Source organism: Mus caroli, unplaced genomic scaffold (assembly GCF_978045245.1).
Source record: "Mus caroli unplaced genomic scaffold, Mus_caroli_1 scaffold_8, whole genome shotgun sequence".
Lineage (NCBI taxonomy): Eukaryota > Metazoa > Chordata > Mammalia > Rodentia > Muridae > Mus > Mus caroli.
This window is the reverse complement of record NW_028227263.1, coordinates 98,357,003-98,371,845: the sequence shown is the minus strand read 5'-3', so window position 1 is coordinate 98,371,845 and position 14,843 is coordinate 98,357,003. Positions and strand designations below refer to the sequence as shown.

At 47.1% G+C, this 14,843-nt stretch overlaps 1 protein-coding gene across 1 annotated transcript; it reads right to left on the bottom strand.

Moving 5' to 3' along the window:
- Positions 1–1,626: 1,626 nt before the first annotated feature.
- E2f8 (E2F transcription factor 8) lies at positions 1,627–13,694 on the bottom strand. The gene is made up of 11 exons (XM_021167356.2): positions 13,430–13,694; positions 12,913–13,069; positions 10,539–10,853; positions 10,055–10,216; positions 8,345–8,482; positions 7,158–7,358; positions 6,852–6,939; positions 5,734–6,256; positions 3,182–3,314; positions 2,661–3,061; positions 1,627–2,237 (listed from the first exon to the last, which is right to left on the bottom strand). Exons 1-11 carry the CDS (start codon positions 13,670–13,672, stop codon positions 2,055–2,057), a joined length of 2,544 nt encoding a protein of 847 aa, XP_021023015.2. The 5' UTR covers positions 13,673–13,694; the 3' UTR covers positions 1,627–2,054.
- Between the last annotated feature and the right edge of the window lie 1,149 nt (positions 13,695–14,843).

The following is a 14,843-nucleotide window of genomic DNA, read 5'->3' as shown; positions in this document are numbered from 1 at the left end:
ACATACCTTTGAAGGACTGCATCCTCCACACACACCCCCGACCCCTCAAGAACTGCTTTCTTTAAACAGGCTCCACCTCCTAAGGTTTCTACCACTTCCTCATATTTCATCAAAGTATGAGTTTGTCAACGGTTTAATCATTCATGCTCCAGCTCATCTGCTGGTTCCAAACACTGATGCCCTGGGGACCAAACCTTCAACACATTAGCCATTCGGGGACCCTTCGTACCCTGCTCTCCACCATGAGGCTGCTGGCAGAATCCAGTTCTCTGTGGCTACTGGCAGAACTAGAGTTGTTTCCTTCTGGTTGTGTTAGCTGCCGGCTACCTTTAGATCCAAAAGGCCACCTCTATTTCCTTGCAGTGTTGGACTCTGGTGGTTAAGTCCTCAAAGCCAGCAAGCGGCAAAGATTCAAGTTGAGATGTGAACTAGTTCAGTAGGAGCTGATAACCACACACAAGACTACACACACCACATTCATTCAGTGACGTCTTGATTGGAAGCAAGGCACCGGACCTACACACACTCAAGGAGAAGGGCTCTCTAAACTAGCAGGAAAATCTGTCATCTTACCTGGCATTGGTCATACAGAGTGCATATCTAAAGAGAGGCGACCCTATGAATGTCCAGAGCCGTGCAAAGCCTCCCACAGGTCTTCGGTTTCACGGAGATGGATGGGAAGGTTGACTCCTAGCAATGACTATGGACTTGTTGCCTCAAATTCTTTTTTTTTTTTTTTTTTTTTGGTTTTTCGAGACAGGGTTTCTCTGTGTAGCCCTGGCTGTCCTGGAACTCACTTTGTAGACCAGGCTGGCCTCGAACTCAGAAATCCGCCTGCCTCTGCCTCCCAAGTGCTGGGATTAAAGGCGTGCGCCACCACGCCCGGCCCTCAAATTCTATCTCAGTAGCCTTGTGATCTGGGTTCATAACACGCAATCCAAATGTCTGTAGTTTCCAACATTAGCACATAGGAAACAGCCCTGGCCAGAGGCGGCTCTTGTCTTCTCAGCATGCAGCCTGTCTCTTATGGGGTCAAGAGGATGCACCTTGAGCACACCATAGTTATTCTTTTTCCTAGAGGCCACTGGGGTGTAGTATGTGTTGGTTCCCTGCCAAGAAGAAAGAACCCTTACTGCTCTTCCCTCCCTAGAGCTGCTCCATAGAGAAGGGGTAGGACAATGGCTGCCGGGCAGAGCTAGGACTATCTTTGCTCCCCTGCCTTTCACCCGCTCTCTTAGCCCATCCACATCACGTCGTTCACTATTCTAGCAATGCTCTGGGTTGTGACAGGGCAAGGGGTTGGGAGAATGTGAAACCTACCTATGACCCCTGAGTATCCAAGGAAGCCATTCCCAAACACCTGCCTCTGAGATTAGGTAAGTTGTCAGTTTCTCCCAACAGAGAGTGCCCTATGTGGCCAAATGAAAATGTTAAGTGCATTTTAGAAGAGTTTTAATTTCAACAACTTATGATTAAAAATACATTTTATAAATAATTTTTTTCCATAGACTTGATTGAGGAGGGTTGTAAACTCTACAAAAAGACAGACTGCAACAGCAAAGGATTAAAGAAATTACAAAAAAAAAAAATATAGTTATCGCCTCCCTATGTAAAAATACATTATACATCACACAGCATTTCCTTTGTGCAAAAAGTTTGAGCAGGTGCTGTGTTAGGTAAGTCAAACATTTGCTGAAAGGGAAGTAAACTTTAATAAAGTTACTTTGCATAATAATAGAGGCACAGGTGAAAAAATTAATCCCCCCCAGAAGTTAATGTACCTTAGTTCAACATTTTATAGTACTGAAGACTGAATTTGGTCTTGGACAAATGTGTGCACATGTATGGGTGCGTGTGTGTGTGTGTGTGTGTGTGTGTGTGTGTGTATGGGTGGGTGCACTCGCACGTGCATGTGTGTATATCTGCTGTGATATTGAGTAAAAACCCCAAATATTTACAGTATTGTTAAAGGTGGTGTTCTCTCCATCTCTATGTGTATATGGTCTCATTAAATAGCTCTTTAGAAAAATTAAATTAAGCCACCATCTTGTCAATCAGTGGATATCCTCAGTTGAGACTTCCAGTTTGCGCTGTGGGACAAAGAGGGTTCCAAAGGAGGTTCTGTTAGCACCATCGAAATCTGTGTAGGGTGAGCTGGTAGGCTTAGTTGGTCCACCTGGAGTACGGAAGAAATTTTCAGCCACCAACTGGGAGCCTTTGGGTGTCACAGGAACAGGCTGATTGGAGAGAATGAGGGAAAAAGGTATCAGACGCCTGGTGAACCATGCTCCCCAGAAGACTCAAGACCCAGCTAGATGATATCTGGATGGCTGGGAGACTAATATACCCTAGGTGGGCAAGGTGAGCCTCAGTGCATTCCTTTGAACTCTCAATTACTTTGCTAAGAAACAAAACCTCATGACAGCCTAGTAATATGGATTCCTTGGGCATTCTTCTTGGGTCTGAAAGGAAGGGTTGCCCTCAGCCATTCACCCTGTCATAATTAATTCCCTCTCCGATGAAGGAAGGCAAACATGTGCCCTCCCATGACACAAGTAATCAAATTAAATGGCAATCCCAGCAACATGGGAGGCAGAAGAAAAGAATCAGAAGGTCAAGGTCACCTTCAAGTTTTAGGCCTAACACGCAAATCCTCTTACCTGCTGTGCCCCTGTCCCCACGACTGGTTGTCCGTTTAGTTGGCTCTGGCCCAGGACTGGCGAGTCATGGTTGGTGGCCCTCCTTTGCCGAGAGCTCAAGTTATCTGGTATGACGCTAGCTGCTTCTACACGTGGGGATACTGGGACTGTGCCAGCTCCAGGCCCCGGGCTGGCAGACATCTGCACGCCCGGGGAGATGAGTCCCAAGTGCTGCAGGGTAAAGTTTACGATGGCCGAGCTTGGGTTCTGGGCGGGAGCAGGGTGGCCGGAGTTGAGGGCTGGGCTGTTCCCAACAGGTACGGCCGCCATAGATGTTGGGGAGACCATAAGTTTCAGAGGTGTCACATGGAATGGGGGAAAATTCACAGCAGTGAGTTCCGATGATGCCACTGGGATCACACCTGGAAAAGAAAGGGGGCGGGGGGTGACCTCTTAAAGCAGGAAGTCCAGGAAGCTGACATCCTGTAAGTGAACTGCAGGCCAGCTCACATCTTAATACATGATACATGGTATCTACTCACCTGCAATTGGGGAGCCATAGATCCGGTGGTTTGGAGAGGGTGTACCTGAGTTTTCTGTGTTAGACAACATAGAGTCTGGCCCCAGGGATGAGCACTGGGTAAGAGGGATTAGGTATCCTGATGGGAACAGGGGCTACAAAATAAGGAGAAAGCATTTACCTCACACAACATGCACACTAGAAGAACATGGGGTCAGGTACTCCATTTAGTAAAAGGAGTGGCTGAATACAGCCCAAGACCACGTCCGCCCCCACTCTTTTTTTTTTTTTTTGCACAGGCTTCATCAGAATGCAGCCACACCCATTGTATAGGGACTGTTTGTACCCCAACAGGGACAGAGTTGAGTGGGGTACCTCAACAGAAACCTACATCCTAGGGAGCCAAACACATGTGCTAGCTGGCCTTCCAGGTTTTCAGAGCTCCTGCTTTAGACATAAAAGTACTGCACAAGCAGGCTCTTTCTTCTCTTCGTCCCGTGGAAAGCAAACTGAGCCAGAGGCCAAAGCTGACAGGCAGAAAAGCAGCACCAATTGGTACATATTAGAGGCCCAGATGCCAGTAGGCACAAGCCTCCATTGTGGCTGTTGATGTGCCCCCCACCCTGTGCTGGGACGGGGGACTCTGAAAGCGTCTCTTAGAAGCAGAGGTTCCCCTTTCATCCTCCTTCAGTTGCTTCTCTGTTGTCAAAACAACAGCCCACACTTTGATCCCCAGCTTTTGATCGGTCTTTTCCTTGGGAACTAACGGAACTCAGAGTCTATGGCACTGAAAGACTTAAATTGTTTCTTAAGTGCCTGGTATTGTTCAAAGTCATCGGGAGATGGTGCCCTGAAAGATGCAGGGGCCGAGAACCGCTTAATGGCTGGGTTTTGGCATTGTACACAGGGCTGCTAATGTCACTGATAGTTATCCTCTCTGATGGACAAGTTACTGTGATTACCAACTTACTCAATTTCAACAAATTACATTTATAATTCTTTTAGCCTATAATACCATTTCTTGAAGTTAGCAAAATGGATTTTGTTTTTCCTCTTGAATGTCACCTCCTACTGCCTCCTGTACCCCTATCTCCTGATCATTTATCCTGTTTCGTTTTCTCTCTCTTTATGACCTACTATCAGATATGGCTGCATTTATTTGCATACTGACTCCACTCCATCCCTTCAGGTCTGGGTTCTCAGAACATGTCTAATGAATGGATTTAGCACCTGAATCATTTTCTTTTTCTGTTCAGTCCACACTAAAGAGTTAAGATGAATTCAACAGAGAGGAGAACTAGGGGACAGAAGAAATCTAAAACCTCTAATCTGGGGTACCCAGGGAACACCAGGAAACCATAGCAAAATCATACACACACACTGGCCTAGAGAGATTATGGCCCTTCCAGAATACCGAGTCAAGCCAGGGCCAATGTACACCAGGGCCATGCATAAAATAATACATGAGATAGCTGATGACTTGAATGGTTCCTAGGAGGCCATCCTTGGGGAAGATTCCAGACTCAAGCTGCCTCAACAAGCAGTGACATACAATGCCACCCTGCCAATACGGTGTCCTAGAGGGACCACAAAGCCCTTTATACATCTCTTCATGCAACCTAATCCCACAAAAACTGGGGTGAGTACACAGAAGCAGGTATCAAAGGAGGGTGCTGGGTTAGACTTGATCTGGGGCAATTTCTTCTAACCTAGTAGGTGGGAGGGAGGGGTGTGGGGTGTTGGAGAAATAAACTCATGACAGATAAAGAAGAACAAGATGTGGAGAAGGCAAATAGCACAACAGCAGGGGCAAAGGAAGAGACTGAGTTCTGCTTCTGTGCTCGGTTGCATCCCATTAACGACACTTTGTTTCATGGGCCATGGTCCTGTGACTCAAGGGGGACTTCTGAGTAAGACTTTCGCGTCTACAACACACAATGTGTGTAGTCGTCCAGTAACTATTCACTCTTTCCTGATCTAATCTTACCTAAGAAAATCACCTAGAGGGCCAACATCTCTGGAAGCCAAGGCATCCACCGTACCTCTGGGTGGACAAGATCAGCTTGATGGTTCGGCTTACACGGAAAACGTGGGAAATTTGAGGAAGGAAAAGATGGGGTGGGCAAATTCTCTCCCAGCCAACAGATGCCAGGTACATGACTTCAAGCAAACGCTGGGGGATGACTCAGAAGGCATGAGTTACGGGAGGGAGGCCTGTGTATCCCTGCAGTTGTGGTGACAACTGCTTAGAAACTATTTATGACTCCCATGACAGGTGTTTGTGTTCCAGTAATGGGAACGGAGAAAAGGACTTAGGGACAGCCACTTGTGACGCTTTAAAAAGAGAGCAAGTCAGCTTTTCCTCTCAAGGCTTAAAAATGTCCCTGCTGTCATCCTCGTGAGGATTAGCTGCCTGGGACCTCATTTGGATAGGGGATGTTAAGGGATCATTCTTTGTCTTCTGAGAGACAGTTCTTTGCTTTGGTAAACTTCACGAGTCACCAGATTCTTGTGGAGTCAGCCTCGGGATTGCTACAATTTAAAAAGCACCATCCCATTTCAAGCTATACTCACCGTGGGGGTGGGGACGTTCTCAAGCGCTTTCAGGTCCTCTTTAGGTTTCTTTACAGAACTGGGACCACTGTCCTCTGCGGTGATCGTCCTCTTTGTGCCCCGATCTCCGGTCGTCTCCTTGCTTCGATGCTTAGCACCTTGCCTTTCTGGTGCTGGCTGCAAGCTTCCGGTTGTGGTGTCTGTGGCCGTCTTCTCAGCAGGGGCGTCTGTAGGGTCTTTGGATCCAGTAGCATTAGAGGGCTGGGTGGGGCAGACGGTTGGGCTCAGGCCAGGGGGTGGTGTCAACATTTGGGCTTGGGCAGGTTGTAAGTAGATGGCATAGGATGGGCCCGAAGGGGCCTGAGGTAGGATCACAGGCACTGCAGATGACAATGGGCTAGGGATCAGGGGGACCACGCCCAGGGGCTGGATAAGGGACGGTGCAAGCAGCTCTAGCTCAGTGTTCACTGTAGGGTCCAGGGGAGCCAGTGGTTTATAGTGCCCAGATCTTGCTAGGTTTACTTTCACTTTCTTCCTGGGTTCACTGAAAGAGAAGATTTATGGAACATCATGGAGCCACACTGCTCCTAAGTATTCTTGTCTGGATGTGTGTGAACATACAGGCACTGGAGGCCAAAGGTTGACATGAGACGTCTTCCTTAGTGATTTTCATCTTTTCAGGGAGCCTGGAGGTCATCAGTTTAGATGGACTGGCCAGCCAATGAGCTCCGGGAATCCTTCAGTGGCCACAGTGGGATTAAAGATGGGTGCTGTTATCAGTTTAGCTGTGGCGGCTGGGGTAATGAGTTCGAGGGAGCCTCTAGCTGCGGCCACACCTTCACTGTGTGATTAAAGACGGGTGCTGCCATGCCAGGCCTTTTATGTGGGCATCAGGGATCTCAGCTCAGCTCCTCACGTTTGAGCCCCAGGTACCTTACCTACTGAACCGTTTGCCAATCCCCGCATCCTACCACTTTTTGCCCCAGTTAAAGCCACACTTTCATGACAACAGCAACAGCTTTTTGGTCTGTTTTGGCTAAGGACAGATACTGTAAAGACTCTCTCTCTCCAGTTTCCAAGTGTCTAAGACCACACTGAGATGGCAATACATGTCCTTTCCAGCCACACTGCCAGCCTACCTTGACTGCTCTTCCAACTGCATCTTGCAAATAGCGGCAAGCTGAGCCATTTTGTTCGGGATGGGTGGAGAATTTTGAGAACTCTCAGCTGGTAAAATAGAGAAGGGAGAGGATGGTCAAAGGCAAAGATTGAGTAGTCACTCGAAAGAAAACTCGGGCATCCAGGGACCAGAAAGCATGCATCCGCCACCTAGACGTACTGCAGGTAAACCCCACAAAGCACTTTTTATCTTTTGTGTGCGAGCGATCAAGTAGGCTGATAGGAAGTGCTCCTGAGTGGGGCCCTGGCCTTCCAGGGAAACGTACCTTTGCTGCTCTTGACAGGGCTGCTGGGAGCAGAACTGATCTTCCTCCGATCACTTTCTATGCTCTTTACCAACTTGATGAGGGACGGGTGTCGAGTGAAGCTGGGTTTCCCCCGAGTAGAGAAGAGGTTTTTGGCACAGTTCTCTTTTGCAGACTGCTCGGCCTTTAAGGAGGCAGGAAGAGGCATGATGGGGCTGGAGCCTGAAACGGAAAAAGCCACTGTGTGAAAGCACAGTTGACCCTGCTTCCCTGTCACAGAGGAAATCAAAATGCAGCAAAAGGTAACGGCGTAGGGTGCCCACGGTGTGCTCCTGCTCTCAACGTTCTGCACCGGGAACCTAGCAGTTAGAGACGGTTCTTCATGCTCCGTCTCTGACATTGCACTGTGCAGCTGGTCCTCCACATCTGAGGAGGACGTGTCCCAGAATGTCTCTTACATGCCAAGAGTTGCAGAAGCACAAGCCCCTCACGTACAGTGGCATAGAAGCTAAACACAGCCTCCAGTCTATGCTGAGTCTTCTCTTCGTTACTTGAAATACCTAACATAATGCCCATGTTTACCAAGAGTTGTCACAGCATATTCTTTAGGGAGCAGTGACCGGGAAGACATCTGCACACATTCAGTACAGACCAAAGCAATGTTTTCATTCTATGGTTGAACCCTTCAATATTAAACAGGTGGCTATGGAGATCGGACTGTATTTCAAGACCAGAGAAATGCCGGAGTGCATTCACTATTGATTTTCCTCTCTTGTAGTATATAAAGTCTTGCTTACTTTCTCATCAGGGGAATGTGAGAGCTGGTGGAAGCTGGTGACCCTCGTGCCTGCGCCACTTGGGAGGCCCCTCTTCAGAAATGCATCCCACAATAGATCTACGAGCACAGCCACAGAAGACACTGGCCAAGCATAAACGTTAATGAAAATATTGTGGCCCTGGGTTTAGCAGTCGTCACTATTGCTCCAGAGCCTTCATTCCAAATTCCTGCTCCAAAGGACCTCTCCCTGCAAGTGCGCCCAAAGTCATGGTAGCCACCTTTTGTGGGAGTGTTCATCTTGCACTGTTTTTCCAATTATCTACATATAGTCTTCCCACGTGTGGGGCTATGTAGGGAGGAGGGGAGAGAATCCCTCTAGATTTAAAAGACAAACAATAAATAAAAACAACAACAACAAAAGCATACATACCACTGTTGTTTGGGCTGATTTCTGGGCCCGTCCATTTAAAAGCTGGCTTTCGACCTCTTTCTTCTGTAACATGGACTTTCTTGATAAGATCCAAGCTACTCAGGACATTAGCAATGTCATACAGCCTCCTAATTTTTGCTGGGGGGTGGGGGAGGGGGTGAAAAAAGCATGTATAGCATTAAATAGAATAATGAAAGACCACAGGATTTTGTCTCCTAAGAAAGTCAGGTGTATCCAAGAGCTACCTGCCAGCACCAGGCAGAAACTCCTGACTCATTTCAAGTTAGTCTAACAATAACTATAATATGATATATATACAACAACTATAGCTTCTAGCAACACTGCTTGAATTAAAACAAAACAAAACAAAACAGAAAAAGAGTTTTACATTTTTCAGGAGTGTCTGCTGGTCCTGAGTTTTGAAAGAGCGGTGGTAACTAGGTTCCTGTTGGAAGTAACTGGATGAGATGATCTGTTTGTGAAATGTCATGTTCCTAGGTGTCTTCTCATGAGTCAGAACGGGAAGAATCAGAAATGGAGCAGTTGGAAATGTATGGCTTTTCTAACCATGATAGTTTATAATGAGATTTACACAGTATTATAAGCTTGCAAAGTTCTATACCACAAACATATATACTAACCCTGCAAAATATGCAAAGACTCTACACACCTCCCTGATCTTGAAACACTTTGCCTTTAACAAGTCTGCCCTTGTGTCAGTGTTCAGAGTACGGAGTTACAAACTGAGTCTCCTGCTTCACAGCCCTGCTCTGTGTTTATTCCCCCAAGGATTTGGCAAATGACACATTTGTAGTTCCTGGAACAGCTTCCAAGGCTGTGACTGACCAGTGGCAGCGTGGAGCTGAAAAGCCCTGGTGATTCAGAAAAGCAGAGGACCCATTGGCAGTATCAAGATGCGTCTCCTCAAATTACACTTTTTCCAAGCACTGACAGTATTAGTGCCTTACTCTCTACTTAATTCTGTCTTGTGGATGAACTATCAACCCAGGGATGTCTTAACTTACTTCTACACACTATCCAGAGCTTTACAGGATATGGCATCTCAGGGCAAAGGCCCAGACAATCTACAAGCTCTCGGGACAGCTCTGCCTTATTGATTCCCCCAGTAGCTATGTCTGCATCATCTTCCTGTGGATACAAGCATGTGGAAGGATGCTCATGCCTGTCTACTCGGCTCCTTTCCACACCTTTTCTGTGGAGGTTCCTTCAATGCCCGCCACAACCATGCAAAGAGAGAGCTGGTTCGGAGCCAGCTGAATTCACAGCAGCCGTCTGTCTAGAACTCCTTCAAAGTGGCAAGCCATCTGTGTTGCAAGACCATCAGGGGACAATTTAGTGAAGATGACTTCTACCCTCACGTATCAGCATTAGTAGAGGGATGAGGTCCAGAAGCTGGACCTACATTACAACGGATTGCTCATTTGAGTCGTGGGAGCTTCTAACCACATCAAATGGGGACAGTCACAGTGTCAGGTGGCACTAAAGCACCAGACCATAAGAAGGTTCTATGTCTTGCTGAATTCCACCGGTTAGCGGTAGCCTCACTGGAGGGGTGGGGATGAGGTAGGCGGGCAGAGATCAAATATAGACGTGTACCCAGAAATCTGCTCGGTGCCCGATCAAACGGTTAAGTGGAGTTCTGTTGTTCACGAATGGTTCCCAGGCCTCCCGGGCAGTTGTGACACTTACTTTTATACTTGCTTTTATCCAGATCTTCCACGTGGTCTTCCCCAATTAAAATCTTGGCAGCAATTTCCAGGCTCACTATCTGAGGCGTCGACACCAAGAACAGCATCACAAACTTCTGGCTCATCACTCGTAAGGACTTGTCTTTGCGGCTGTTTACAGAAGCTTTGGAGAAGAACGGGGATTAGGGAATTAACATTCAAGGAGGCAAAGTAACAAGCCTTAAAAATAGCACCACTGGACCATATAGCCAACAGCTGCAGTGGTGGCTGGGCATGGCGGCACACACCCAAATCCTTAGTACTGGGGGAGCAGAGTGAGAGGACCATCAGGAACTCAAGGCCAGACTCGGGTACAGAGACACCCGTCTCATCAAACCAAACCCAACCCCAAACACAAGCTATGGCAGTGCCGAATAGCCGCCGGAGTCTCCGTGGCATCTTTTTTTTGCAACCTGCAAGGAGCACCATGCAATATCGCCTCTCACCTGCCCGGAATTCCACTCCAGGGAGTTCTACGAAGCACATGTCTGAATGCCCATTCTGGCCAGTGTGTGACTTGATCACGTGGTCCTCTATGCCACAGCTCTTGATAAAATCAAACTCTTGCTCATATTCTTTCCTTTTGATCATCATGATCTGCTCAGCGTACTTGTTCTCTTCCCCGACACTCTTCAGCGTCCCGAGGGTTTTGGTGAGGTTGTGCCGGCCATGCCAAGTGTACCTGTTTTTGGCAAGGCGGCTCACCATGTGCAGGCTCTCTAGGACATTCACAATGTCATAAATCCGCCGACGTTCAACATCTGCCAAGAAGGCACAGACTTTTCACTGTGTGTTCGCAATGGAGTAACTCTTCCTACTAGTCAGCAGGGACAGCTGAATAATGCAGTAATACAGTACACACCACAAGCACTGTAGAGGGGAGAAAGGCGTGGCTCTCTCACAGAACCGAGCTCATTTAAATTACAGTCACCGTCTACGGAGGGATCTAGATTGTATCATCCAGGACAATTGTATTCTAATGCGCGTGGTGACCATTGTTACCTGTATTTTACTGTTGAAGGCATAGAAGTTCAGACTTGCCTCAATGATAGCTGGGAAGTGGGAAGACAAGCCTCTAATAGTCTAACTGCCACAATTTTGAGCCCATTCCTTTATTCCCCTCCTACTACCCACGTCTACCTGCCACAATCATATCACAGGCACAAAGTGCTGAGATTTAGGGAGGGAGAGATGGCTTAATGGTTAAGAGCGCTTGCTGCTCTACCAGAAGACCAGAGTTCAGTTCCTACTACCACAGTGGGCGGCTCACAGCCACTTGTAACTCCAGCTACAAGGGATTCAACATTTTTTTCTGGTCTCCAAGACCAAACACACGCGCGCACACACACACACACACACACACACTTCGTTTAAAACTGCTGAGATTTCAAAAAAGCATAAAACCCATGATGTCATTTCTTAGAAACCAAAATGAAAGAACAGAAAGTTACATTTCTTTGGGATCTAATTTGGTCCACGTTCTACCTAGCACCAGTGATGCCAAGATTAGCAGTTCTACGGCTCTTGTACATCCAGAGAGGGTTTCAGTGTTCTGCATGGTGAGGTTCTGCTTATTTCAGAAATGTACCTTTACTATTGATTCCATTTCATTCCGGGACAGGATCTATCCTTTCTGGAAATGTGCTTAATAGAGCTCCCCCTAGTGGCTTCTTGCTGTTCCTGGTGACTTCCAGTTGAGAACCAGCATAAAGGGTTCTTTCCTGGGTTGTTCCTCGCCACCCCCCCCCCCCCACACACACACACCAGGAGCCCTTCCCCACCAGTTCTCACAGGCCTCTGCTTCTCTTCTTACAAGACCTGGACTGGATGTCTGCATTAGAGCCAGGCCTGATCTGAGCCTTTAGTTTATGGTCAGAAAGCACTGCTCCCACATGCCTGGCCCTTTTATGATGTTCTAGATAACCCGCCCCTTTTCTGTAACATATATTGCCTAACTCGCATATGTCCTTTGCTTGGTAACCATTGTTCTACTGAAGATAGGTTCAAATTTTTACAGATCTATACAAGCTCCTGCACACACACACACACACACACACACACAAAACACCTAGCCAGACAGAGTGTATATGAAGAACAGGTGGATCCAAGCAGTGTATTAATGTTCCTGCTTAGAAAGGCAGTCTTTTTCTTTATGGAGTGAAACTACACATTAAATCACTATCCTGCATATACTGCAAAGTTGAATTGGTGAGCCCCAGGTCCCAGTGAGATTCCTTGTTCTCAGAAACCAAGGTCTCTGAAAGATATCCAAAGTTGGCCTCTGGCCCTGTGCACACAGGAACACACATAGTCACCCATACTTACACATGCACACAAAAACGTATTTTAATGACCGCAAAGCTACTTTTTATCTGCTAGCCTCCTTTCCTGCTCTAGAATTAGGTCTTTAACAAGTGGTAAAGAGAGGACACCCATAATTTATGCCAAAGTCAGAATAGCTGCCTAACCCATCCTCAGTCTCAAATGGCAGAGAGGCAGATCTTCCCTTTATGCAACTGTGGATACACTAGTAGGGTCAAGGTGAATGCCAGAGCTGCAGCTGTTTGTGAAACAAGTCATAAAACACCATTTCCTTCCTGTGCAGCTTCAGGGACAACTCGAACCCAGAAACTCTCCATCGGCATTTGTTTGCTTCTAAGACTGAGTTATGCTCAAATTGACAGGACTTGTGAGGCTTTGAATTCCCACACGGTCTTATCTGAATCTGTGATAAGTGTGACTATATGAGCTCAGATCCAAAAGAGTTAAGTCCACAGACTCACACTAATCATTAACCATCCTGGCAACTGGCATACGTACTGAGCTCCTCGGCCACCTCATCCAGGCAGATGTCGTTATTCACAGCAGGGTTGGGGTACTTGGGGTACCGCGCTAAGAATTTGTGGCATAGCAACCCCAAGCTCTTCTCCTTCCGACTCGGCTGGGATTTCTCAAACTCGTCTCCAGATAAGTGTTCCTGCAGAGGGAAAGGTAAATAATGTCTCATTCTGGAATAAAGCATGACAGATTTATTGGGGGGCCTCTGTGCTAGATGACTAACTCCTCTTACCCCCCCCCCCACACACACACACACACACACACACACGCGGGCGCGGTTTGAACAGCTGCAACAAAGTGGGAGGGGAATAAGAATGGTCTTAAAGCCTGGGATGAAGCTCACTCATAGAGCACAATTCCCGGTGTTGTGCTGCAAAGCTACAAACTCTTCCCATGTTCAGCAGGTCAACAGCAGCCTTCCAACAGCTCCGGGCTCCACACTGACCGTCCCTTCCTCCACAAGGCCCCAGACGCCACCCAGTCCCCCCTGTAAACCTACGTGCAAACAGTCTCTAGCTTCAGGTAACGCACTTTGGTTGTCAGACAGGCCCCTTTTCTGATCTCGACTTCGGATCTCTGGGCTCACGGCGCTGATAAGCATTTTCAGGTTGGCTGTGGGTGTCCATGGCTCTCCTTGGGAGACTTCCTTGGGCTTGGTTGGTGTGGTTACAGGGCCCAAATCAGGCTGGATCTCAGCCAACACCATGTTGGCCTTCGAGGACGTATGCAGGGGGCTTTTCATCAGTCCCCTTTTATGTGGCTCAGAAAAGAGGTTTTCCTGGTTTAGAAGGAATTAATAACTGAGTTCATTGTAAAACAGAACCTATCAGAAAGTTTTCTGCCTTTCATATTGACCAAATAGGTTAAGAATATCACAGTGATCTCTTGATAGTATTTTCCTTTTTTGCTTGAGACAAGGTCTCACTATACATTCCAACCAGTCTGGAACTTACTATGTAGTAACAAGCTGACCCTAAATTAACAACCCTCCTGCCTCTGCCTCTGTTGTGATTACAGGCATGTTCCTTGCTACTACGGTAAATTTAATAGTTAAACTTCCCACTTTTAACTTGGTGGATACTATGGATCTAAATGTCTTCACCATGTGATCTAAGAATTCACATTAATAAATAAATAACATTAACTACAGGTTTTATTTTTAAATTCTATTTTGAGAAAGGAGGGCTGTAAAGATAGTTTAGAGCTCAATCCCTTCCCTTTCCTTCCTAGAACCAATCACTCTAAGTAACTGATTACTTCTAAATTCCTACTAATGAGACATCAAGTAAAGGCTTTCAGGACCCACACCAGGCTCCACCCAGTGGAGTGGCTGTGAGCACTGGTTGCTCATTGGCATACCGGGAACAGGCTCAAGCAGCCAAGGTGAGGGTGCCCTTATGGTTAGGGCCTCCCACCTACCAGCAGGACTTCTGACCAGAAAAATCTGCTTTCAACATCAACGCTTGAAGCACAGATGAAGAAAATGGGACCAAGGGAAGTAATAAGGTTAGCCATTTAAGGCCTCAGAGCTAGTTCCTGCTATGGTAAGTTAGCACTTACCTACACTGGTAAGTTAATAGCAATTCATACTGAGAGTAGAGACTGGGCCCTCTTCACTTTTAGACACCAGACAGTGCACCATTCTTAAAGAAAGGGATTTGGAAGGCAACAACTCAGAGAACAGAGATACACTGTTTCCTCAGTCACTTTGGGAGCCTGGGTTAACAATCCTCTATTACAACCATGAAACTAAGGGCTCATCAAGTGCTCTTCCAGTGTGTATTTCTGCTGAATCTGCTACTTAGCAGAAGAGGATTCGAGGCACAGGGAGGTCACATGGGGCTGGCACCGGAATTTTCAGTTCAGTATGGTGCCCTCAGGAGGTGCTGATCCAAGGATGGGGTTTCAGTGAA

Excerpts from the sequence above, each read along its gene's own strand:
- E2f8 (XM_021167356.2), bottom strand. The coding sequence starts at position 13,672 with ATGAAAAGCCCCCTGCATACGTCCTCGAAGGCCAACATGGTGTTGGCT. Across the intron at positions 10,854-12,912 it reads TGAGGTGGCCGAGGAGCTCA|ATGTTGAACGTCGGCGGATT; the intron begins GTACGTATGCCA and ends CCTTCTTGGCAG. Across the intron at positions 8,483-10,054 it reads GGATAAAAGCAAGTATAAAA|CAAAAATTAGGAGGCTGTAT; the intron begins GTAAGTGTCACA and ends CCCACCCCCCAG.